The 27,134-nt window shown below is 43.5% G+C and overlaps 1 protein-coding gene across 27 annotated transcripts in view; it reads right to left on the bottom strand.

Annotated features, from left to right (window-relative positions):
* ZMYND8 (zinc finger MYND-type containing 8) overlaps positions 1 to 27,134 on the bottom strand; it is a 154,662-nt gene that overhangs the window by 38,552 nt on the left and 88,976 nt on the right. For all 27 annotated transcript variants that reach the window (XM_060184323.1, XM_060184328.1, XM_060184333.1 and 24 more), the window contains 2 exons: positions 23,690 to 24,171; positions 7,754 to 7,894 (listed from right to left, as the gene is read on the bottom strand). In XM_060184323.1, coding sequence (XP_060040306.1) covers positions 7,754 to 7,894; positions 23,690 to 24,171 — 623 coding nt within the window. The remainder of the gene's footprint in view (positions 1 to 7,753; positions 7,895 to 23,689; positions 24,172 to 27,134) is intronic.

The following is a 27,134-nucleotide window of genomic DNA, read 5'->3' as shown; positions in this document are numbered from 1 at the left end:
AAATTGCCTTTTCATGACATGGGGGCGGGAGGGGGAGGGGGAAGAGAACTAAAACATTTTTGTCCTTTGTCTCAACAATCTCACCTATTCAATGACACTGGCTGCCTTAGAAATAACACCACAAGAAAACATTTGGTAGCTCTATTCAGCTGACTGTACAGTCATCCAGGTTGCCCTCAATATTTGGACTGCACAACCCCAGCCAGATGGCTCTCTGGGGGACACCCATAGGGAGGGATCCTCCCAAGTCAGAGGTCACAGCAATATGTTCCATGTCAATGTGGGCAAAGTGACAAGTCTGGCCAGACTGTGTGGATGACTCCAGGCGTAGATTACAGAGCACACTTGTGTCTGAGAGAGATAACCACAGGGGTCCACAGCTCTTCTTTCACCACAGAGACTTCATTTTTCATTCTTAGTTGACCTACTCTGGAGCTCAGATTATTAAAGGAGGAAAAAGGTTAGACCGGCAGACTTCAGTCAGGCAACAGCACGCCTCCTCCTATGGTTCACAGAGAACAAAGAGAAGACACTCTGAGCCCTTCCCACCAACAGGGATCTGGCTCCCGGATTTCCTCTATGGCCCTGCTTTCCCCTCCCCCATAACTCCTAATACCCAGGCCAATAAAGGGGTCCAGAATATAGGCTCACGGCTGACTATAAGGGCCTCTTAAAGCAGAGTGTAAAATTGCTACAAAAAGAAAGAAAAATTAAAAACAAAACTAAACACAACCACCCAGACATAACCACTATGTAAAATAAATGTTAGCTATTTCCAACAAAACTTCATTTACAAAAACAGGTGGACGGGGGGGCACGCTGCAGGTGTATGTAGTTTCACAGAGTCTGAGCAAAAGATTAGCCCTAGATATTAAGGCTGTGTCTAACAGCTCTTCTCACTCAGGTTCATCCAAGTTCCTCCCTGCCCGAATCTCAGACAAAGGCCTGTGAACACTCAGGCCCACTGATCCAGCCACACCCCCAACTCCTGTCATGAGCTCTTTGTATGAGCAAATAGGCCATATCTAAAAGGGCTCCTGAGTCAGCATTCCCAAAATGCCTCGCCTACCTAAACCAATGCCTCTTCCAATCACCTCCAAACTGTAAGAAAGGAGTAAAGTCAAGGTGGCTACAAAGACCCAGAAAACTGAGTCCATACTCCCAGAGGGATAAAGAATAGGAAAGCTATCAGGGGAGGGGATAAAATATGGAGTTCTGGTGGTGGGAACTGTGTGGAGTTTTAGCCCTCTTATCCTACAGTTTTTGTCAGTGTTTCCTTTTTAAAATAAAAATTAAAAAAAAAAAGACATTGAGATGAATAAGCCACCCTCTCCCTAGTGATGCTAATAAAAAGCTAAAGTGAAGAACTTCAGCATTAGACCATCCTTGCCTAAATCTTTATGTATCTGTGTTAACATTTAACAGTATGACTTGCATAAAACTAAAGAAAAGAGTGTACCTATCACCAGAGTTGTGTGTGTGTGTGTGTGTGTATACCTATGCCCACATAAAATGTAATCTCGTAACTTTAGTCTAAGACTGAATGATGGAACTACCCATAATCAAAGGGATGAAATTAAGATAAAGCACCTTATTTTACAAAATTGGGTTTTTCTGGTCACTAAGCTACCATAATGACTGTTTAAACAAGAACCCACGAAAAGCGAGGGTGTAGGATCAAGTCCAAAGAGGAGACCTGCAGGAGGCTAGCCAAATGTAATTATCTTTCTTGAACTTTCAGCTGTGTTTTGACTCCCCTCCAGAGGCAGAGAAGCTCTTTCTCATTTAGTTCTCCCAGAAGCTTATCAGGAATCCTTCCACCCCTGCCCTTCTGTACCAAGAACATCAGAACCCATCCTTGCTGCCAACACTTTGAACTTTTCAGCTGATAGGAAGACAGCTTAGCTATAAATGGAAATTGTGAATTAAAAAAAGATACCCATGCTAGAGAAAGAAGCACGATCTCATATTTCTGGGGGAATGTACATCAGAAACATCCCGCTGAGAGGCCAATGTAGCAATCTCTCTCAAAATGTCAACCATACCTGGCCTCTGACCCACAACTCCATTTCTAGGAATTAATCACTTAGATATGAGACGATATGCCCACCTGGGCAAAGGGCTCTTTGGAATAGATGTTTTCAACAACTCGAATGGAAAACAACTTATAGTCAAAAAATAAGGCATCTAGATAAATAAGTCACAGTTTACCTTGAAATGGAATAAAACAGTTGCTACAATCAAAGCTGTAGCCGAGCTTTGTGTCTGATGTGGAAATTCAATCTGTTAATAAGAAAAAGCAGCAAAGTCAGTAGCGTGTGTTAACATGGTATTTGGGAGGAAAGATATAAATGGAGGGCGGACAAAGGGTAGATAGCATAATGGCTATGCAAACAGACTGTGATACCTGGGGCCCAAGCTCAGTCCTCAGCAACACCATAAAACAGAGCTGAACAGTGCTCTGGTAAAAAAATAAATAAAAATGAAAACAAATAAATGGTGGGCTAGAGAGATTGTTCAGTGGGCAGGATGTATGTACTGTCATGTATGAGGCCCTGGGTCCAAGCCTCAGCACCACATGAGACTAGGAAGTCCCAGTGCTGTGACATCTCTCTTTCTCCCTGTCTCTCTAGCTGAATGAAGCAGCAGATCAGAGTGGTAAAAATCACACACACACAAAAATGTTAAATTAGCAACAACAAAAATGGAATGTAGGGATGAATATGTTGTTGGGTTTTCTCATTGCTGTGCTGTTGGGCCCAGGCAGTGCTACACTTGATTGAGCGCACACATTACAGGTCACAAGGATCCAGGTTTAAGCCCCTGGTCCTCACCTACAATTGGGAAAGGTTCATGAGCAGTGAAGCAGTGTTCCCAGTGTTGCTCTATACTGTACTTCTCCCTCTCTCCTCTCAATTTCTGTTTTTCCCCCCCTTGGTCTTAAAAAGGAGGGGAAGGGGGGGCTGAGTGATAGCGCAGCGGGTTAAGAACACATGGCGCAAAGCACAAGGACCAGCGCAAGGACTGTCATAAGGATTCTGGTTTGAGCCCCCAGCTCCCCACCAGCAGAAGGGTCGCTTCACAAGTGGTGAAGCTGGTCTGCAGATGTCTATCTTTCTCTCCTCCTCTCTCGATTTCTCTCTGTCTTATCCAACAGCAACAACAGCTTTAACAACAATAACAATAACAACCATAACAAGGGCAACAACAAGGACAACAAAAGGGGAATAAATAACCTCCAGGAGTAGTGGATTTGTAGTGCTGGCACCAAGCCCCAGTGATAACCCTGGAGGCAAAAAAATAATAAAATAGTAAAATGAATAAATAAGTGGTCCGGAGGTGGCACAGTGGGGAAAGCATCGGACTCTCAAGCATGAGGTCCTGAGTTCAATCCCTGGCAGCACATGTACCAGAGTGATGTCTAGCTCTTTCTCTCTCCTCCTATGTTTCTCATTAATAAATAAAATCTTTAAAAAAAAAGAATAAATAAAGGAAGGTTGTACTATTGAAATGATGAGTCAAGTCTCTTCTGAGGTAGAGGGTGGTGGAGCTTGTCATATGCATTCTGAGGTATGTAGCAACATCCCAGGCTTCTGCCACTAAGCGACAGTAGGACATATATCCCAATTTTGACATAAAATTGTCTCCAGAAATTGTCAAATATCTTCTGGGGGAAAAAATCATCCATCTAAGGAACAGGCTGGTTAAGTACACACATTACAATGCTCAAGGACCCAGGATCAAGTCCCTGGCTCCCACCTGCAGGTGGGAAATTTCAGGAGTGGTGAAACCTGGCTACAGTTATATTTCTGTCTCTCTTTCCATCACTACCTCCTTCTCCCCTCTTAATTTCCCTGTCTCTATCCAAAAATAAATAAATAAAATATAATAATTTTTTAATCACCCATCTTAAGAAATACTGTGATCTATGCAGGAAGAATGTCCAAATTAACAAACAATATCAACAGAGGTCACATGTGGAGAAGGTCAGAGAGACTCCAGATAAACTGCCTTTTCATTAAAGGTCTTTTCATAAGTTCATTCCCCCCACCCCATGGCGCAAGGGGTCCATCACTAGGGCTACACTAGTCCAAGTCAACTTGTTCAAGAATCAGAGGGGAGTCGGGCGATAGCGCAGTGGCTTAAGCGCACGTGGCTTGAAGTGCAAGGACCAGCACAAGGATTCCGGTTTGAGACCCCAGCTCTCCACCTGCAGGGGAGTTGCTTCACAAGCAGTGAGCAGATCTGGAAGTGTCTGTCTTTCTCTCCCCCTGTCTTCCCCTCCTCTCTTCATTTTTCGCTGTCCTATCCAACAACGACAACATCAACAACCATAATAACTACAACAACAATAAAAAACAATAAGGGCAACAAAAGGGAAAATAAATAAAAATAAAAGAAATTTAAAAAAAAAAAGAAGAATCAGAGAGATGGTGTGTGGGGATGGACAATGTGAAGAGGCAGGGCTCAAACCTGGGTGCAAACACCGCAAAGCAGGTGTACCATCCAGGGAAGCTATCTTGCTAGCGCTTTCCATCCTTTGAAATTTCTCTTATCATGTGCATTCATTTAGATGTAAAAACAAAATGGACCCCCCCCCCCCAATTGCCACCAGGGCAACACAAGTAAGGACTTGTGGGGGGAAAAAAAAAAAATCAGAGCACTGCATATTTTGTGCCCTGGTTAAGAATCCAAATACATTAATGCCAGAAATTCAGTTTAATGGTACAGATCATTTCACAGAGGCCCTGGATTCAATTCCCCACAAATGGGAGCTCCAAGTTAGTTACACTACAGACCTGACTCAACCACAAGCTACATATGATAGTGGGTAGGTAATTCTGTTTCTCTGAGCCTTAATTCCCATTTCTGTCAATGGGACTGTTACCTACCTTGAAGGACGCTGCATTTCTTTACTTTGCAAAATGTAAACTATACCAGGGCTGGCCACTCGGGCAGCCAGCTCAGTTTACACATTACCATGTACAATTACCCAGGTTCAAGCTCCCGGTTCCCACCTTCAGGGAGGAAGTTTCATGAGCAGTAAAGCAAGTCTGCAGATGTTTCTCTCGCTCTCTCTCAAGTAAAGAGAGGGAGAGAGACAGGGAGAGAGAGAAAGGGGAGGAGAGATGGGGAGACAGGGAGGAAGAAATAAGAAAAAAAATGTCATGCTAATAACAAACAATAACATACTTAGTAGATGTTAGGCACATAACTGAGCTCTGTAAAGCATCTGCCCCTGAGAACTACTGATCACTCTTCTCCACTCCCTGTATGTTTTCCCTCTCCAGTCACCATACTTTTCACTGTTCCCAATTTTGATACGCTTCCTATTAATTAACTCATTTTTTCGGGCCCTAAAAATCTCGTTTCTAATGGCTTTCCTTCCCGCTGACAAGAGGTATTTGGCCTGGGAACAGAAAAGGGGAGAGGGGGGTAGAGGCTGCATTAGGAGTAGCGTGAATGCCACATGCCCACCCAGCGAAACAAATGACAGGAAGAGATCTGTCACTCCCACAGCAGAACCAGACAAACTGAAGGCGCATGGTGTCCTGAGGCTGCCTGGTTTTAGGCAAGGAGCTATTCTTGCCATGCATGACTGGCAGAGAGGAAACCTGACCGTGAGAACGCCTCCACGCTGAGCTTCTTTTTGGGGTGTGGAAGTAGGAGGAAGGCGTGCAAAAAGCAAACCACTTTTTTTTTTTTAAGGGAAAATGAACGTTCACCCAAGAGTATTCAAATAGACCTTCACTTGCGCAGCTGAGGCATTCCCACTCAATCTAAGCTGATGCTCCTGCTCCTCCGGCTCTGATGGCGCCAATACACCCCAACAGTGTTAACAGGTGACCCTGGTAACAATGCACTTTCCCCAGAGAGACACCAGTTTGTTCTAGTCCTGTCACCTCAGTGCTATGTAATCCTGGGAACCAACATGCCAACTCTCCAGAACTGTTTCCCACCTGAAAACGGTATTGCAAAACAAGATGAGGCTGAAAAGGAACTGCCCATCGGAGGCTGTGAGTTAACACAGCGAGAGAACACAACTGCTACTGCTTTCTCGTTGCCCATGGCTCCATTTAAGACTCCTCTCTTCATTTCTCCTCCTCCCCATGTCAACATGTTTGAGGTCCCAAGGGCACCATTCTCTGTATGCTCCAAACAAAGGTCTCTCAGTCTCTGAGGCCAGATAATTCTCTGCATGGTGGGCAGCTCACAGCATGACAGAAAGTTTCTAAATGGGGGCTGGGCACTGGCACACCTGATTAAGTGTGCATAGTACAAAGATCCTGGTTCAAGCCCTGGCTCCCCACCTGCGGGGGGGGGGGGGTTTGCTTCACAAGCAGGAAGCAGGTCTGCAGGTGTCTCTTTCTCTCTCCCTATCTTCCCCTCCACTCTGTCCTATCAAAAAAGAAAAAAATGGCCACAGGAGTAATGGATTTGTAGTGCAGGCACCTAGCCCAAGCGATAACGCTGGAGACAGAAAAAAAAAAGTTACATGGCACAAAGCGCAAGGACTTGCGTTAAGGATCCCGGTTCAAGCCCTCTGCTCCCCACCTGCAGGGGGAGTCACTTCACAAGCAGTGAAGCAGGTCTGCAGGGTGTCTATCTTTCTCCCCTCCTCTCTCAATCTTTCTCTGTCCTATCCAATGACAGCAACAACAACAATAATGATAACCACAACAATGATAAAACAACAAGGGCAACAAAAGGGGAAAAAATGGTCTCCAGGAGCAGTGGATTCGTGGTGCAGGCACCAAGCCCCGGCAATAACCCTGGAGGCAAAAAAAAGAAGAAGAAGAAGAAGAAGAAGAAGAAGAAGAAGAAGAAGAAGAAGAAGAAGAAGAAGAAGAAGAAGAAGGAGAGGGAGAGGGAGAGGGAGAGGGAGAGGGAGAGGGAGAGGGAGAGGGAGAGGGAGAGGGAGAGGGAGAGGGAGAGGGAGAGGGAGAGGGAGAGGAAGAGGAAGAAGAAGAAGAAGAAGAAGTGGAAGAAGAAGAAGAAGAAGAGGAAGAGGAAGAAGAGGAAGAGGAAGAGGAAGAAGAAGGGGGGGGAAAGTGTTTATGAGCCACATTTCTAGACTCAAACCAATAGGTAGCAGTAGCACCTCCCAGTTATGAAAGCTACTGTACTAATCCAATCTCACGTATAAATCAAGATGCCCAAAATGACACCCCCTGGCCCTGGGACTCCTAGACTCCTGATTCCAGCTGTCCTCTTGACCCCTTTCTCTAGGACATCTAGCAAACATTTCAAACCCTTAACTCCTAGGTCCTCTGCCACAACCAAATCTATCAATACAATCACTGGTACAATTCAAGAACTCTTTCCTATGGGTCCTGTACATACTAGATGTCAACAGCTAACTCCCACATCTCTAAATCATATGACAATCCTCTAGGGAGAAGGGGGCAAAGAAAGGCCTGTGGAGATTCTTCTCAGCACAGCACAGAGATGTCCTTTAAACACTTGGTTCACACCCTACTCCACACACAGACGATGCCTGTGTTGTCTGACCTAGTCTCCTCACCATAACCTTCCCCACCACCCACTGGCACTTGGCCTCTGAGTCTCCTGCAAGCCCCAGGAAATCCCTTACTTAGTTCCTTTTTATTAATGTTGCTGCATCTTCATTTATCACTATTATGCCTTATTAATATTTTACACAGTTGAGAACTACATACAGACAAGGACATTAGAACCTGCAAGAAATATTCACATTTGCCATAGAAAGAGACTTCTAACAATTTCAACTGACCCAGGTTAAGATTCAAGATGCTTCCAGTAGTGGACGTTTTGTCTGTCTTCGTCGTGCTAGGTGTTGACGCTTGAGGAGAGAATGGTTTCGGGCTGCCAGATAAACTCCCTGCTTGTCCTGTCTTTGTGGAGGCTGGTGAAGCTGAAAAAGCATGGTAATTGTTAAAAGACAGCTTTATATTAAAAGGTAAAAAAAAAAATACATGGGACAAGTATGTATGGGACAATGTATGGGACAAGGGGAAAATCGGGAAAATTATGTTTGATTCTCACAAGTTTCAGCAAAGAGTTTTAGCCCAATGTTAAACCACAAAGGAAGAAGGCTACCCCACTTACTCCATCAAACACAAAGCTTTAAGACAAGTCAGCTCAGTTACCACTGAAATTGGTTTGGCCCATTCATGGGTACAAATCTCAAAATAAGTAGCAATTAAATCAGTCCCTACCCCAGCCCAGATGCAGACTGTAGCCAGGTTTACAAATGGCATGCCACCCATTTGTGGGAGACAGGAGCCGATTCACACCTGCCAGGGCTACCTTTAACCCCTTGGGAGATCTGGGGCTTCCCATTTCAAAGGTTCTGCAATACTGAGTGAAGTCAAGCACAGTCCCAGGTGGAGTGGGGGGGTGTAGGTGAACTGAATTAACTTCCTCCTTACTCTATTTCAAACTCTTCCAGGAGGATGAAGTCACATATCTCTTTTAATAATAAAATACAGGCCAGGAGACAGCTCACCTATTAAACACATACCTGGCTGTGCAGGAGTCCCTGGGGTCCAGCCTAGCATTTAGAGAAGCCTCAGAAATGGAGGGGCAGTGCAGAGATATTCTGGCATCTGCCTCTTTCCTACCCACCTCTGCAGAAATAAATAAATTGGCCCCTGGAGGCTGCTCAGCAGCTGTTTAGCAAATAAATGCATGAAGCCCTGGGGTTCATTCCTTACCATTGCATAAAAAAGAAATAAGCAAATAGGATGGGGGGAGACAGCATGAAGGTTCCACAAATACACTCCCAAGCCTGAGGCTCTCAGGCCCCAGGTCCAATCCACCCTATACCACCGTAAACCAGAGCTGAGCTGAGTGGTGCTCTGGCATAAACAAATAAACAAAAGCAAGCGGTCAGAGAAATGGAGCAGCAGACAGTGTCAGACTTGCAAATATCAAATTCCAATCTCAATCCCATGCATCAGATACACCAGAATGATGTTCAGGTGTCTTTCTCATGCTCTTATTAGTAAAATCGAAAACAATGATAAACAGTAAAAAATATCTATGCCCTCTCCCAGTTTCACCCACGAGAGGAATGATAACAAACAGCAATTAATTTATTAAGTATTTTCTTTCTTTATTTATTGTTGGATAGAAATAGAGAAAAAGGAGGAGAGCAAAGGAGGAGCTAGACACCAACAGCACTGCTTCATCACTCCCTAGACCTGCAGATAGGGACTGGGGGCTTGAACCCAGGTCCCTATATGTTGTAACATGTGTGCTCAATCAGATGCGCCACCGCCCAGCCCTCAAAAGGTAAGTAATTCTGAGCATTCAAAATGGAGCAACTGGGACAGGGTGGTAGCGCAGTGGGTTAAGCGCACATGGCGCCAAGCACACAGACCAGTGTAAGGATCCTGGTTCAAGCCCCCGGCCCCCCTACCTGCAGGGGGGTCGCTTGACAGGTAGTGAAGCAGGTCTGCAGGTGTCTATCCTTCTCTCCCTCTGTCTTCCCCGCCTCTCTCCATTTCTCTCTGTCCTATCGAACAATGACAAAAGGAAAAAAATAGCCTACAGGAGCAATGGATTTGTAGTGCAGGCCCCAAGCCCCAAGCCCCAAGCATAACCCTGGTGGCAAAAGCGCGGGGGTGGGGGTGGGGGGGACGACGACGACGACAAAGCCTCCTAGAGATTTTTTTACTACCCTTTCTGTGCACATTAGTCTCCATTTTTAGACCTTCCTATTGCTCACCATAAGCAGACAACAAAATGGCCAAATGTTTTCTGAACATTCCCATGTAGGGAAACCTGGCTCCCTAAGAGAAAGGCACTAGTAAGCAAAGGAATCAGACTTCAAGGCCCCCTCAGTAACTTCAGATGTTTCAACACTCCACAGGGCGTTTACCTTAGTTCCTACAACACCCAAATGGTGATACTCAGAGGCAATGAGTGAAATCTGTGCCTTAGTCAGACTGGCCAAGAAGTGGCATAGTGAGTGGATAGGGATTAGATTCTTTTTAAAATATTTATTTATTTATTCCCTTTTGTTGCCCTTGTTGTTTTATTGTTATAGTTATCATTGTTGTTATTGATGTCATCATTGTTGGATAGGACAGAGATAAATGGAGAGAGGAGGGGAAGAAAGAGAGAGAGGGGGGAGAGAAAGATAGACACCTGCAGACCTGCTTCACCGCTTGTGAAGCGACTCCCCCGCAGGTGGGGAGCTGGGGGCTCCTTCCCCCAGACCTTGGGCTTTACACCACATAAGCTTAACCCACTGCGCTACTGCCCAACTCCTAAAGGGGTTAGATTCTTAAGCTTGAGGCCTTGAGTTCAAACCTTAGCGCTGCATATACTAGAGTGACACTCAACCCTCTCCTACCTCTCATCTCTCTCACTGATAAATACACCTCAAAAATAAATTATACTGGCCAAAATACAGTGCTAACCTCAACTCTAGTACCAGGACTTACCAAAGCTGTTGGAAATCTAAGAGTAGCGAAAACTTTAGTAAATATATGAGGAGCAGGCTATAGCACACCATGGGTTAAGGACACATAGTACAAGTGTAAGGACCCACACAAAAGGACCCCAGTATGAGGCCCCCACGCCACACCTTGGGGGGGGGGGGTTCCACAAGCAGTGAAGCATGTCTGCAGTTGTCTATCTAGCTCCCCCCTCTCAATTTCTCACTGTCCTATCCAATAAAAAGTGGAAAAAATGACCACGAGGAACAGTGGATCTGTCAATAACCCTGGAAGCAAAAAAAAGGGGGGGGGATTGGAGGCAGGAAAAAAAAAAGGAAATATATGACAAGTATATTCAAGCATCCCCAGATGAGCCAGAAACTGAGTTTCAGTTCCAGTTCTGTAGATGACTTGCAGTGTTATTGCCTTACATTTTTAAATCAGCTTCCTGGTAGCTTCAAAGAAGAGTATTAATAACATGATGCAAAGGAACTGATACAAGCTGGAAGGACTGGGGCCAGGTAATGGTGTGCATATATCACCCAGGGTTTGAGGCCATAATCCCCACCTGCCAGGGAAACACTTCATGGGTGGTGAAGCAGGTGTCTCTCGTTTCTCCCTCCCCCTCTCAATTTCTCTCTGTTGTCAAATTAAAAAAAAAAAAAAGGGAGTCGGGCAGCGGTTAAGCAAACATAGCACAGAGCACAAGGACCAGCGTAAGGATCCCAGTTCGAATCCCCTGCTCCCCACCTGCAGGGGAGTTGCTTCACAGGCGATGAAGCAGGTCTGCAGGTGTCTCTCTTTCTCTCCTCCTCTCTGTCTTCCCCTCCTCTCTCCATTTCTCTCTGTCCTATCCAACAATAATAACTACAACAATAATAACAACAATAACTACAACAATAAAAAAAAAAGGTGCAACAAAAGGGAAAATAATATTAAAAAATTTTTAAATGGCTGCTGGGAACAGCAGATTCATAATGCTGGCACTGAGCCCCAGCGATGACTTAGTGGCAATAAAATGTAAAAACAAATAATACAGGAAGCCAGGCAGTGGCGCAGTGGGTTAAGTGCACATGGCACCAAGTGCAAGGACCTGCATCAGGATCCCAGTTAGAGTCCCCGGCTCCCCATCTGCAGGAGGTTCGCTTCACAGGTGGTGAAGCAGGTTTGCAGGTGTCTTTCTCTCCCCTTTCTGTCTTCTCCTCCCCTCTCAATTTCTCTGTCCTCTCCGACGACAACAACAGCAATAACAATAATAACGACGACGATAAACACCAAGGGCAACAAAAGGGGGAAAAAATAAACAAATAAATAAAACAGTTTCAAGGATTAAATAAATTAACCAATCACCTAAATAGTGCCTAACATCTACTAAGTATGTTATTGTTTGTTATTAGCATGGCATTATTTTTTTCTGTCCCCATTAATCCCTAGGGCTTTGTTTTCAATCATCTACCCAAGTGAGGTTCTCAAGTCCAGTGATTTTTGCCCCCCAGGAAATGCCTGCACATCAGGTAATGTCTGCAGACACGTTAGGACCACTGGCATCTAGTGGGCAGAGAGACCAAAGATGTTGCTGAGTATCCTAAATGCACAGGAGGAGACACACACACACACACACACACACACACACACGACAAGAATTACCTATAGCCTCACATGCCAGTAGTACTGAGGTTAACATGCCTAAATAAGCATTAAGAAGGCAGATATCTGAGAATCTTTCTCATCTTAATGAGGGTGGGAGGTAGCAATCAGACTGGCTAATCCAAGTGAATTGATTCTCAGCAAGTATTCAACGAAAATTGGAAACTGCTTTGAGAATTAATTTTCTTAAAATACTGAATTAACCAGCCCAGGAAGTGGCACATTAGTAAAACCGTGGAATTACAAGATGGAGGCCCCAAATACAGTGCCCTACACTGCATATGCCAGAGTGATACTCTGGTTCATTCTCCCTGCTGTGTGTGGTATGTATGTGTATGTGTATGTGTGTGGGGGGGTTTAATCTAGTGAAATATCTATTTTAAAAAGCACTAAATTAAATGATCTAATGTAAGGATTAGCAAATGTCTCTCTAGCACCTAGCATACAACATTCTCTGAAGTGACGGCTTATTATAATGACTAAAAAGTAAAGTGAAGCACTTGTTACAAAAAGCAAAAAGACTAAAGATAAAGGCACATCTTTTTGAAAGTTTTAAGTATATAGTGACATAACTAATACCCCATGCCAGGCTTTTTAATCAATAATTCTATTACTTATGCTTCACTTTTCTTCCAAGAGATTTGCAGTGAATGAGAAGATCACTATAAAATATTCCCATCAAGGATTAAAGGCCAAAGCCTTTCTAATTTTGTTCTCTTTAGCAAACTAGCAAATGGGTCTAACATGGAGAGTCTTACATAAAAGCAATTTGTGAACTATGACAAGAGAGTCTAGCCATACAGGGTAGTCTGAATAAAAACATGCAAAGGTATCGTAGCACACAACTCATCAAAGTCCACATTTCACTTCACAGGCCAAGGTAGAAAAATAAGAAGTCGCATAAGGATCCTGGTTCGAGTCCCCGGCTCCCCACCTGCAGGGGAATCACTTCACAGACGGTGATGCAGCCCTGCAGGTGTCTATCTTTCTCTCCCCCCCTCTGTCTTCTCCTCCTCTTGCCATTTCTCTCTGTCCTAACAATGGCAACATCAACAACAACATCAATAATAACTACAAGGGCAACAAAAGGGAAAATAAATAAATATAAACAATTAAAAAAGAAAAAGAAGTCAACAGTCAATCAAGCAGAGTGAATATATACAGAGATTCACGTGCAGTTAAAAAAAAGTAGTAACTGGGCGGTCCAGGAGATAGTGCACTGGGTAAAGTATCGGACTCTCAAGCAAGAGGTCCTGAGTTCAATCCCCAGCAGCAAATGTGCCAGAATGATGTCTGGTTCTTCCTCTCTTTCCTCCTATCCTTATCATAAATAAATAAATAAAATCTTAAAAAAAAAAAAAGGTAGTAACTGGAAAAAATAAGCTTAAATGACTCAGAAAGTGTTTCTTTTTTTAATTTTTATTTATTCCCTTTTGTTACCCTTGTTGTTTTATTATTGTAGTTATTATTGATGCCGTCGTTGTTGGATAGGACAGAGAGAAATGGAGAGAGGAGGGAAAACAGAGAGGGGGAGAGAAAGACAGACACCTGCAGACCTGCTTCACTGCCTGTGAAGTGACTCCCCCACAGATCAGGAGCCGAGAGCTCAAACGGGAACCCTTACCCTGGTCCTTGTGCTTTGCGCCACATATGCTTAACCCGCTGTGCTACCGCCCAACTCCCCAGAAAGTGTTTCTTTCATTGATAAAACTTAAGTGTCAAAATAGAAGAAACTGAGCAGTGCTCTGGTAAGAAAAACAAAGGAAATACAAAGAAAACTAGAGCTATATAAGCAAACATAGAGAAATAGCAAATTATAATGCTTAGTTGGAAGAAACTAGGGTTAGTATGACCTCAGTCCACAGCAAAACATCCCAATGTGATCACACACATTGAGAAGTCTGAAGACACACCTTATTCTTAACAGCTGTCATCTATTAGGTAGAATCATGGGCTATTTATTCTGTAGCATTCAAATATGAAACAAATATTCAATACTCAGGGGGAAATATGCAAATAATGAGTCTTAAAGACAGACACCAACAAACCAGAATTTTATCATCGGTGCTAAAAATCCAAAAGCATTATACATTATATGGATGGTTCTCAATGGGGTCTAGAGGGGAGGTATTTCTAGCTGTCACCTTTCTGGATACAGGTATGCTATGCACATAATCATGCCGTAATGCCCTGGGCAGTGTTCACAACACAGCCAAAAGTCAACAGTGCTGAGATTAAGAAACCCTGCTTCAAATCATTCTACAGATATTTTCAAAAGCAAAAGGACATTTGGAAATGTTCATTTCAATTAAGCTTTGAAATGGATGCCAATTCTTCTAAAAAGCCATAAATCCTGCTCAAAGGAAAAACTAATTGGCTTTGAAGTCACAAATGATTTAATCAGATTTTATACTTTGATGTACAATTCACGAAGTGTGGGCTAAATCACATCATTGATTATCTACTTTTACAAAATCCAAGCCAGCACTAAAATGCTATTCTGGCTACATGAAACATTGAATCTCAGAAATAAATAAGAAAAAATGTCCTTCCCTCCCACGCACCCCAACACTCTAGGAGGGGTGAGGGTGGAGGAATTAATGATTCATGCTGCATCTTCTCTACTTATTAAACCTTGCAAACAACCTATGTTCAAAAGGCTAACTCTTATACAAATCTTGAAGGCATGGACAGATGAGTCATACAGCAAAGCATCACAACAGGATGATTTATGAAGAAACAGAAATTGGTTCTGAAGGTCATTTACTCGCATGTCAATGTATTCGCTTAAAATTAAAAACTGCCTAAAACAGGTTTTGCAAATAGGTGATTCATGAAAGAAACAGTTCAGATACATTTGATGCCACATATGTATTCCGATTTCAGTCAGTAAGTAAAAGGTGGGGGTCAGGCGGTGGTGCGGTAGGTTAAGCACATGTGGCATAAAGCCCAAGGACTGGAGTAAGGATCCCGGTTCGAGCCCCCAGCTCCCCACCTGCAGGGAAGTCGCTTCACAGGCGATGAAGCAGGTCTGCAGGTGTCTATCTTTCTTTCCCCCTCTCTGTCTTCCCCTCCTCTCTCCATTTCTCTCTGTCCTATCCAACAATGACAACAACAATAATAACTACAACAATAAAACAACAAGGGGAACAAAAGGGGGGGGGGAAATGGCCTCCAGGAGCAGTGGATTCATGGTGTAGGCACCGAGCCCAGCAATAACCCTGGAGAAAAAAAGTAAAAATAAAAAATAAGTAAAAGGTAGGGTAGATCCCAGGTAAAGATATAGATAGATAGATAGATAGATAGATAGATAGATAGATAGGCAGATAGACAGACAGACAGACAGACATGTAAAGGTATACATAATGAATTTTCTTGAACAACCAGAGATCTGGTGACAACTTACCCTCTTGGCTAGAACCACCAGGGAGTGGGAGAGGTAGGGGTGAGCGTGTGTGTGTGTGAGCGTGTGTGAGCGTGTGAGAGTGTGTGTGTGTGTGTGTGTGTGTGTGAGAGTGTGTGTGTGTGTGTGTGTGTGTGTGTGTGTGTGTGTGTGTGTGTGTGTGTGTGTGTGTGTGATGCGATGCACAAAGACCCAGCTCCAAGCAACAGGTCTCCACCAGCAAGGGGCAAGTTTCACAAGTAGTGAACCCAGGGTTGCAAATGTCTCTCTTTCTCTCTCCCTATCATTTTCTCTCTGTCCAATGAAGTGAAAGGGGGAGGAAAAGGAGAATCAGAGAGAACTCCCAAATTCTTAAACTCAAACAGACATACACCAAGATATCACTGTGAAGCTAGCAAAAGTCACAAAAAGAAAGAAAGAAGGAAAGAAAGAAAGGGAGTAAATTCACAAGCTGCCAGCAAAAAGAAAAAAAAAAGTGAGTGATTTATATAGGCAGTATAGTCAGACTTGCATCAGATTTTTCTGCAGGAGGCCAAGAAAGAGTAGAGGGATAAACTCAAGGTTTTAAAAGACAACAATTACTAGCCATGCATACTTAACCCTGCAAGACTTTCATTCCAACAGGAAGGAAAATCAAAATAGTACCAGACATACAAAAACTAAAGGAGTCTGCAGGGGCTGGGCAGTGGCATACTTAGTTAAGTGCACACACTACATTATGCAAGGACCCAGGTTCAAGCCCCTGGTCCCCACCTGCAGGGGTAAAGCTTCAGGAGTGATGAAGCAGAGCTGTGAGTGTCTGTCTCTCTCCCTCTCTCACCTCTCAGTTTCTCTGATCTTAGCCAAAAGGCTGAGAAGCAACATCTCCAATAACAAAAATATTTTATGGAGTCGGGTGATAGCAGGTCTGCAGGTGTCTTTCTCTCCCCCACTTTTGTCTTCCCCTCCTCTGTCAATGTCTGTCCTGTCCAACAATAATGACAACAATGATAATAATAACAACAAGGACTATAAACAACAAGGGCAACAAAGGGGAAAAAATAAATAATCTCCTGGAGCAGTGGATTCATAGTGCAGGCACTGAGCCCCAGCAATAACCCTGGAGACAAAAAAATAAATAAAATAACTATGGTGGTTATTCTTGAGGAGTAGAGGGTTCTCACCTGGAGTGAGGGAAGGGCACAGAATTGTGGTGGTGGGTGTGGTGTGGAATTATTCCCCTGCAATCTTACAGCCTCGTAAACTACTATTAATTCACTAATTTAAGAAAGAAAAAGAGAAAGAAAGATAAAGAAAGGAAGGAAGGAAAGAAGGGAGGAAAAGAAAGAAAGAGAAAGAGAGAAAGGGAAGGAAAGAAAGACAATAGAAAGCCAGGCCCTAGGGCTTTTATCCTAAATGTATCAGTAACTTAGCTAGAATCTGCAAGTAAATACTGGCAAAAAAATCAACTCTGATCAGGTCCAGGGGAGGGAAGGGGCAAAAAGAATCACTGAGAATATAAACAAAGACTGAAAGGCTTCTGGCTGAGCAAAGTATTTCTTAGAAAGCAAAATCCAGTTCTTAGGATTATAGACAGAGGATTCTAAGCTTCTGAATCCTCCATACTAAAGGAGGGTTTCCGAACACTTATGAACGTCTGGTTTAATAAATTTATTTCAGTTTGTAGTTTATGGTATTATCTATACAACTTTCACTACAGAAATTAATGGAGCTTCTAAACTATGACTATATCCACTTAAATAAATTTGGATAAATCACAGTTTCAATCATACTCTTGATGGTTGTGGGGGTCATTTCCACAACTTCTTTCACTATGTTCTTATCACTGTTAACAGCAGAGGGCAGTCTGGACCAAGAATATGGCTGTGGAAACCCAGTACCTCCAAATGCACTTCAACTTAACCATTTTACTCAATCAGCAATAGAAGTTAGAAAACCAACCCATCGGGAGTCGCAGTGGGTTAAGCATACGTGGCACAATGCTCAAGGACCGGCTTAAGAACCCTGGGTCAAGCCCCGGCTCCCGACCTACAGGGGAGTCACTTCACAGGTGGTGAAGCAGGTCTGCAGGTGTCTGTCTTTCTCTCCCCGTCTTCCCCTCCTCTCTCCATTTCTCTCTGTCCTATCCAACAATGACAACATCAGCAACAATAACTACTACAACAATAAAAACAACAAGGCAACAAAAAGAAAATAAGTAAATATTAAGAAAGAAAAAGAGAGAGAGAGAGAGAAAGAAAGAGAGAGAGAGAAAACCAACCCATCAACCAAATTTGGAGGAGTTGGTAGCTAGCGCAGGGGTTAAGCACACGTGGCACAAAGTGCAAGGACCCGTGTAAGGATCCCGGTTTGAGCCCCAGCTCCCCACCTGCAGGGGAGTCGCTTCACAGGCAGTGAAGTGGATCTACAGGTGTCTATCTTTCTCTCCCCGTCTTCCTCTTCTCTCTCCATTTCTTTCTGTCCTATGTAACAACGACAACATCAATAACAACAACTACAACAATGAAAAAACAAGGGCAACAAAAGGGAAAAAAAAAAAAATATATATATATATATATTCAACCAAATTTGGTATTCTACCTGTCTTTGTATGGTACACCAAGGCAATACATAATACATGTAAGGTCATACGTGCAAGACCCACTCACATTTACTATTTTTAGATGGCTGTAAAGAATCAAGATTCGTTCATACAACATATAAACTATACAAAAGTCTCAATGATGATGTCAGAGCCAGAGGTTGCCTGTGGCTGTTTTAGTAACACAAATCCAGAGGGAAGAGTGGAGCTTAATTAAACACATTATCGTATTCTCATATTCCAATTAAAAGGTGTTTCAAGAAATGGGGTGCAGAGGACCAAGGGTGTCTTTCTGTGAGTTATGTATTACTTTCCTGTATGTTACAGAACACACAACAAGCAATTTAAACACATGGACTTATTTTATTTAGCTTAGAGATGCGGCTAAATGATTGAATGTGGCCAGGCCCCATGTTCAATACTTAGTACTACATGTAGGAGTGGTGCTCTGGCATTTTTATTTAGTTTAATTTATTCATTTTGCTTAAATGATGCTAAGTAGAAGATTTAAGCTGGGGGCCAGGTGGTGGTGAACCTCACTGAGCACACCTTACCATACGCAAGGATCCAGAATCGAGCCCCAGGTTCCACCTACAGGGCAAGGCTCTGCAATTGGTCAAATAGGGCTGCAGGTATCTCTCTGTATCTCTCCCTCTTTATCTCCCCCTTCCCTCTGGCTTTCTCTATCCAATAAGTAAAGATAATAAATAAAATTAAGGGAGTCAGGCAGTAGCACAGCGGGTTAAGCGCAGGTGGCGCAAAGCACAAGAACCAGCGTAAGGATCCCTGTTTGAGCCCCCCGGTTCCCCACCTGCAGGGGAGTCGCTTCACAACAACAACGACACCAATAACAACAATAATTAACAACAATAAAACAACAAGGGCAACAAAAGGGAATAAATAAATAATAATATAAATAAATAAATAAAATTAAAACAAAGTGACAAAAATTTAAGTTGACAAGGATTCACAAGATAGCTGCCAAGGTCAAGTCACTTTCTCAAATGTGTGTTCACTATGGGAGACACCAGACTAAGTAGTTTGTGTGACAGTGTATTGTTTTGTTAATTAAGCTTAATGAAATGTCATAGGCTAAAAGTCAACTTTAGAAACAGGAAGGTCTTTGATCCATTTGGAGTTGATTTTTGTTTCTGGTGAGATAAAGTGGTTCAATTTCATTCTTCTGCATGTCACAACCCAGTTTTCCCAGCACCATTTATTGAAGAGAGCCTCCTTTTTCCATTTAATCCTCTGGGCCCCCTTATCAAAGATTAGATGTCCATAGGTGTGGGGATTTATTTCTGGGCTTTTAATTCTGTTCCACTGGTCTGTGTGCCTATTTTTGTTCCAGTACCATGCTGTTTTGATGATGGTGGCTTTATAATATAGTTTAAGGTCTGGGAGTGTGATGCCTCCATTTCTGTTTCTTTTCCTTAAGATGGTTTTGGCAATTCTAGGTGTTTTCATATTCCACATAAATGACTATAGTGTTTGTTCTATTCTTAAAGAAGCTTGGTGGAACTTTGATGGGTATTGCATTAAATTTGTATATGGCTCTAGGGAGAATATTCATTTTGATGATATTTATTCTTCCAATCCATGAGCATGGGATTACTCGGGTGAGACCTTTCCTTTCATAGTATACTCTAATTCCATCCCAGGTGGATCACTTTCTAACAAAGTCCCAAAACCTAGATATACACCAGTTTCTATGAGAGAGAGCATATGTTCACACATATCCGTAAACTACTGCAAAATATATACCTGAAAGCAGAAGTACACTAGAGTTTGCAGTGAGTACCCCCCTAACACTTCCTCTCCACTATTCCAAGCTTTGGGTCCATGATTGCTCAACAATTTGTTTGGCTTTGTATGTTAACTCTCTTTTCAGTCACCAGGTTCCAGATGCCACCAGGATGCTGGCCAGGCTTCCCTGGACTGAAGACCCCACCAATGTGTCCTGGAGCTCTGCTTCCCCAGAGACCCACCCTACTAGGGAAAGAGAGAGGCAGACTGGGAGTATGGACCGACCAGTCAACGCCCATGTTCAGCGAGGAAGCAATTACAGAAGCCAGACCTTCCACCTTCTACAACCCACAATGGACCCTGGGTCCATGCTCCCAGAGGGATAGAGAATGGGAAAGCTATCGGGAGGGGATGGGATATGGAGATTGGGTGGTGGGAATTGTGTGGAGTTGTACCCCTCCTACTCTACGCTTTTGTTAATTAATCCTTTCTTAAATAAAAAATAAAAAGAAACAGGGAGGTCAGATTCAGTCCCCAGAACCACTATAAGCCAGAGTTAAACAATGCTCTGGTCTTGATTTGTTTCCTTTCTTTCTTTCTCTCTGAATATCTCCCATTAAAATAAATCTCTCTCTCACACACACACACACACACACACACACACACACACACACACACGTAAAAGAGAAGCAATTTTCTCAAACAAGAGCAATACCAGTTTTATCCCCCTAGAACAAAGCTCTGAAATTTAATTGTGAATACTTAGAAGGATCTGATGGTGAGCACAACAGGAGGGCAAGACTGTGGCCTTTAATCTATAAAGCCACCACAGTAGTGGTATTTGAGTGTTCTGCCCAGTCATTTTGAGAGCAGCTACAAGTACTAAGCAACCCAGGGGATAGGGAAAATAACTCAGCTGCTAAGAGTACTGGGCGTGCGTGACTGAGGCTCAGGTTCATTTCCTAGTACTGCATGTAGGAGTGGCACTCTGTATTTTTCTCTCTCACCTATGAAACTCCCTTATGTTCATATGAAATGAGCAAATGAAAGAGGGGTGGGGGAGAAAGGGAGAGAAAAAAAGAAAGAGAGAGAGGCAAAAGAAAGGGGAGGAGATGGGAAAAGAGGATTGTGAGAGGAGAGGAGAGGAGAGGAGAGGAGAGGAGAGGAGGGGAGGGGAGGGGAGGGGAGGGGAGGGGAGGGGAGGGGAGGGGAGGGGAGGGGAGGGGAGGGGAGGGGAGGGGAGGGGAGGGGAGGGGAGGGGAGGGGAGGGGAGGGGAGGGGAGGGGAGGGGAGGGGAGGGGAGGGGAGGGGAGGGGAGGGGAGGGGAGGGGAGGGGAGGGGAGGGGAGGGGAGGGGAGGGGAGGGGAGGGGAGGGGAGGAGAAAGAAGAAAGAAGCAGGCCAGCACATGGCACTGTGGATAAAGCATTATTCTCAAGCACAAAGTCCCAAGTCCAGCCCCCAGCATTACATGTGCCAGAGCGATGCTCTGGTGCTCTCTCCTCTATCATTAATAAACAGATACATATTTTTGCGAAGAAAAAAGATATAGAACATGACCACAACAGTTCACAATGAAGTCCCCATCATTTTATCTACAAAAACAGTCCTAGCCTGGGGCTCCTCAGAGTTCTTGTGTGAAGTTAGCTAAGTAGAGATAAAAAGAATTGCGCAAATAGGAAAGACGACCACCCAAAGTTTGGTACTTGTGCCCAGAAATCCAACGCCAATAATGTCCAACCAGTAGATATGTTTTAGACATCCTGGAAAATATTCTAAGGTGTTTTGAGCTGACATTTAACAACAGTAGAATCTGTATAATAATGCAGATCCAAAACCCGACTCCACATTCCCGCACAGCAAGCACAGAAGCCCTTGAGATGGGTGTTTCCTGTGGCTCACTAGTCTCCACACTGCACCAGCAGTCACCCAAGCTCAGAACCCAAGGGCCGCCTGCCTTTTATCAAACCCACTAGTGGAAGTTTCTCAGCACCCACATCTTTCAAAAGGACAACAACAAAGAATAATCAGTGAGTGCCATGTCTCAACAAAGACCAGGGTAAACCCATTTCTTCCCCCAAAATCACAATTAACGTTAAGGACTTAACATGTAACCAATTTATATTCGAGGAGGGAGAACTTAGAAATCACAACTGCTTTTCTTACAGAATCCCTCATTTGCCTCATCTCTCTGGTCCATCAGCAACTACCACAAGAAATAACATGGCTGGAGCAGGGCGGAGACACAGCGGGTTAACACTTAAAAGATCCTGGTTCAAGCCCCTGGCTCCCACCTGCAGGGTGTTCGCTTCACAAGCAGTAAAGCAGGTCTGCAGGTGTCTATCTTTTTCTCCCCTCTCTGTCTTCCCCTTCTCTCTGTCCTATCCAACAACGATGGCAATAACAATAATAACTACAACGATGATAAACAACAAGGGCAACAAAAGGGAAAAATATAAAAAAATAACATGGTGTCCAACAAGTTTGTGGCACTCACACCTGCACTGCTATATGCCCTTTGTATATACTGATCCATCTAATCCTCACAAGAAGCCTGGAGATAGGTGCTAATGCCAGTGTCATGTTACCTATGCATAAACTAAAGCATAAAAAGGTTTAAGTCTTTTGCCCAAATCCACAGAGCTCGTGACAGCTAGAATTCAAAGCAACATCCCTAATGTCAGTCAATTCATTATATAACAAGTCTCAAAAAATGTAACACACTTGTTCATGAGGTGAACTTTAAGCAGTGGAATTGCTCTGAGAGGAAAAGTATTATTGTTTACAACTTGCTTGTTGTGGTAGTGAAAAAATGGCTGGTAGTCTGAACATGTCAGACAGAAAAAATATATAGTCAATTAAGTTTTTGAAAGAAAGGAAAATATGACCAGGATATAGCTCAGCAGTTAGAGAGCACTGTCTCTATTTTATTTTATTTTACTTTATTTTATACCAGAACACTGGTATGCAAACTATTTTGGCAATTTTCCAGTGGTCATATATATTTTTTTTGGTGTGGGTATGTGGACTGGGGTCTTGCACATATGTGATTTCACTGCTCTGGACCTCCTTTTCTCTTTTCTTTTTTCTTCTTTTTTTTTTTTTTTTTTTTTTTACCAGAGCACTGCTCAGCTCTGGTTTATGGTGATGCAGGGAGAGTGAACCTGGGACTTCAGAGCCTCAGGCATGAGAGTAACTTTACATAACCATTATGCTATCCAGAAAACCCCCCCTCCCCCAGAACTGTCTCACAAGTACGAGGTTCTGGGTTGGATTCCCAGCACCAAAAGAGAAAGATAAATAAAAATTGTGACTAATCTAAAGAGTTCATGAGGTGGGCTGTCTGTATTGCCAGGCTCAAGAGTCAAATTCAAACCTAAAGCCACCACACAGGATGTGCTTTGACGAAAGTAAGCTTCAGTGTTGTGGTTTCTCTCTCTTACCTGAGTAAAAAGCAGATGGGGGGAGGGTAGATAGCACAATGGTTATGCAAACAGACTCTCATGCCTGAGGCTCTGTCAAGTCCAGGTTCAATCCCCTGCATTACCATAAACCAGAGCTAACCAGTGCTCTGGTTAAAAAAAAAAAAAATGAAAAAGAAAAGGAAGTCCAGAGCAGTGAAATCACATATGCTGCATAAGACCCCAGTACACACACACACACACACACACACACACACAAATAAATTCCATGCCGTTCTAAAAGTGATCCCCAGCATTTGTCTTTTCTCACTTGAACTCCTAACAGCAAGAAGTCCATAAGGTCTTTCATTTCAAATGTGTTCCATGAGAGCAAAGCCCCATGCAGGTTCCCAGATGATGCCTGTCAGCTTAGGCCATCAAAATCCTCCCCCACCCGCAGCCCATCCTCCCCTGCCTGGGGCTAACCTGTGCTCTTGTCTAGGAAGTCCATGGACTCCTCACTTGCACTGAAATGACTGGATGTGGCCTTCTTCTCAGGGTCCTGCTCCACATCTGAGCCCGTGTGCACGGAGGAGTTGGTACTCATGGGAGATCGAGGCATGTCGGACAAGGAGATCCTGCGGCCGGTGCCCCCACTCAGCATGGGCTTGCTCATCAGGATCTTGGGGGAGGCAGTCATGTCAAAGTTGAGCTTGACCTTTTCCTGCTTATCAATCTTGGCAGCACCAGCACTGGGATTGGTGGGGTCGAGCAGCATTTGGTACTGGCTGTTGGGTGTGTAGGGTGTCCTGAAGGGGGAGTAATTGAAGACCCCAAACTTCCTGCGTATGTTCTCCACGTAAACTTCCATCTCTTGCATTGCACTGTTGAAAATGCTTTTAGTCTTTTTCACAGAAAAAGGAATTTCTTTGGACATGAGGTAGCAATTATTTATTGGAACCCAGGCCCTAGGAGTACACAAAAGAATTTGAGTCAATTTTGGTCATTTTCAACATCTTTGAAGTTTAAATATATATACATATATATTTTTTTTGAGGTGTCCTTACTTAATACAAGGTCTATTCTCTTAAAATGTTTTAGTGTACATAGTATTACTGTTCACTTAGGTACACTGCTGTGACACATATCTGTCGCTTAACTATAACTTCATGCAAAATGACTAGTAACTCCCTTATTCTCCATGGCCCCCAAGCACCTGACAATCACCATACCACTACTCAGTTCTAAAAATATAACTATTTGAAACACCTCACTGAAGTGGTTCTTACATTATTAGACATTCTATGCTTGGCTTATTGCATGACTTAGCATGATTTTCTCAAGGTTCATCTATACTGTTTAATTAGGCAGAGTTTTCTTCCTTTGTAAGATAGGACAACATTCTACTTTATGTACACACCACATTGCTGATATCTGTTCATCTGTCAACAAACACAGCAGGGATGTCTCTAGAATTGTTTTCTCTTTTACCCCAGGGTGGGAAACCTATTTTCTGCCAAGGGCCACTTGGGTATATATAACAACTCTCACAAACCATATAATATCATAAAACTAAAACTTAGCAATTAATGTTGCCATTAAGAAGGGGAAAAAAAGGGAGCCGGAGCACAGCTATATACAAGATACTGGGTACTGTACAGCAAACCATAACAAAGGGACTTTTCAAAGTTAACCCAATTAACAAATAATGTGATGATAATATTAACTATTGATTGTCTTTTTGAACCCTAAGACAGCAGGAACCTCACATCTTCACTATAGAGCCCCTACTTCCCCCAGTCCTGGCACCCTTGGATAGGGCTCACTTTCCCGTATGCATCTCCCAATCCATACCAAATAATATTGCATCCGCCGATCACAACCTAACCAAAGCAATGAGTGCCATCTCAACATGCTTCACCTCAGAGTGTATCCAGAGACTTCACGTGTGGAATGACAACCCTTCAGCTTCATTACTCGGGTGAGACCTTTCCTTTTATAGTACACTCTAATTTCATCTCAGGTAGTTCACTTTCTAACAAAGTCCCATAACCTAGACATACACCAGTTTCTGTGAGAGAGAGCGTATGTGCACACGTATCCATAAACTACTGCAAAATATATACCTGAAAGCAGGATTACACTAGAGTTTGCAGTGAGTACCTCCCTAACACTTCCTCTCCACTATTCCAAACTTGGGATCCATGATTGCTCAACAAATTGTTTGGCTTTGTATGTTAACTCTCTTTTCAATCACCAGGTTCCAGATGCCACCAGGATGCTGGCTAGGCTTCCCTGGATTGAAGACCCCACCAATGTGTCCTGGAGCTCAGCTTCCCCAGAGACACACCTTACTAGGGAAAGAGAGAGGCAGACTGGGAGTATGGACCGACCAGTCAACGCCCATGTTCAGCGGGGAAGCAATTACAGAAGCCAGACCCTCTACCTTCTGCAACCCTCAACGACCCTGGGTCCATGCTCCCAGAGGGCTAGAGAATGGGAAGGCTATCATGGGAGAGGGTGGGTTATGGGGATTGGGTGGTGGGAATTGTGTGGAGTTGTACCCCTCCTACCTTATGCTTTTGTTCACTAATCCTTTCTTAAATAAAAAATTTAAAAATAAAAAAAAAAAAAAAAAAAAGGGAGCCGGGCCGTAGTGCAGCGGGTTAAGCGCAGGTGGCGCGAAGCACAAGGACCGGCATAAGGATCCCAGTTCGAGCCCCCGCCACCGGCTCCCCACCCGCAGGGGAGTCCCTTCACAGCCGGTGAAGCAGGTCTGCAGGTGTCTCTCTCTCTCTCTCCCCTCTCTGTCTTCCCCTCCTCTCTCCATTTCTCTCTGTCCTATCCAACAATGACGACATCAGTAGCAACAATAATAACTACAACAAAACAAGGGCAACAAAAGGGAATAAGTAAATAAAAATATTTAAAAAAAAAAAGAAGGGGGAAAAAAAACTTCTAGATTTAGTGAACTTAAAGAGTTCCACCTGTAGTTACCTCAGCAGAGCCAGACTAAGTGATTTCACAGACAGGAACCAGATGTTCCCATCTACTTTATAGAAACTAAAATAGTGGGGGTCAGGCTGTAGCGCAGTGGGTTAAGAGCACATGACTCGAAACTCAACTGGCTTCAGGATCCCGGTTCGAGTCCCTGGCTCCCCACCTGCAGGGGAGTCGCTTCACAAGCAGTGAAACAGGTCTGCAGGTGTCTGTCTTTCTTTCCCCCTCTGTCTCTCTCTCCTCTCTCCATTTCTCTCTGCCTTATCCAGCAGCAACAACAATAATAATAACCACAACAATGATAAAAACAACAAGGGCAACAAAAGAAAGAAACTAAAAGTGTGGTAGGTTTGCCAAGATTCTTAGACACCTATTGCCTTTTTTTTTTTCTTCTTTGCTTCTTAACTAGAATTTGTGTATTTGTGTTGGATGATTAATGATACAGGAGGTAGAGAGAGAGATCACCCGCCACAGCATATACCATGATGTAGTCACACAGCCCAAGTTCAAACTCCAGCACGGCGATATCATAGCTCTGAGGAAAGCTCTAATGCTGTGGTGACTGTCTCTCTCTATAAATATATCTGAAATTAAAATGTAGCACAGGTTTGGTGAAATGGTGCACATGCAAGGCTTTACACACACACACTCCATTTAACAGGCATGTTTTATTACAAGGACAAAATGGGAACAATAAACAGCTGAAATATTAAAATTTGATAGATTTAGTCATTGTAATCTACTAACAAATAAGAGACAACAACCTGGGGATAATGTATGCCAGTGGGACTGAATTCAGCCCATAAGTTGGCAGACTAAGATTCTTGGGACATTGTAGGCCTTGACAAAACCTGAAAGCCCCCCAAAGTATCTAACTAAACTTTACTACATGGAGTGCTGCCCATTGCCAGTTTCTGGTCCCTTTCTACTG

This window comes from Erinaceus europaeus, unplaced genomic scaffold (assembly GCF_950295315.1).
Source record: "Erinaceus europaeus unplaced genomic scaffold, mEriEur2.1 scaffold_241, whole genome shotgun sequence".
NCBI lineage: Eukaryota > Metazoa > Chordata > Mammalia > Eulipotyphla > Erinaceidae > Erinaceus > Erinaceus europaeus.
Note: the sequence above shows the minus strand (reverse complement) of the source record. Positions and strands in the feature narration are given on the sequence as shown.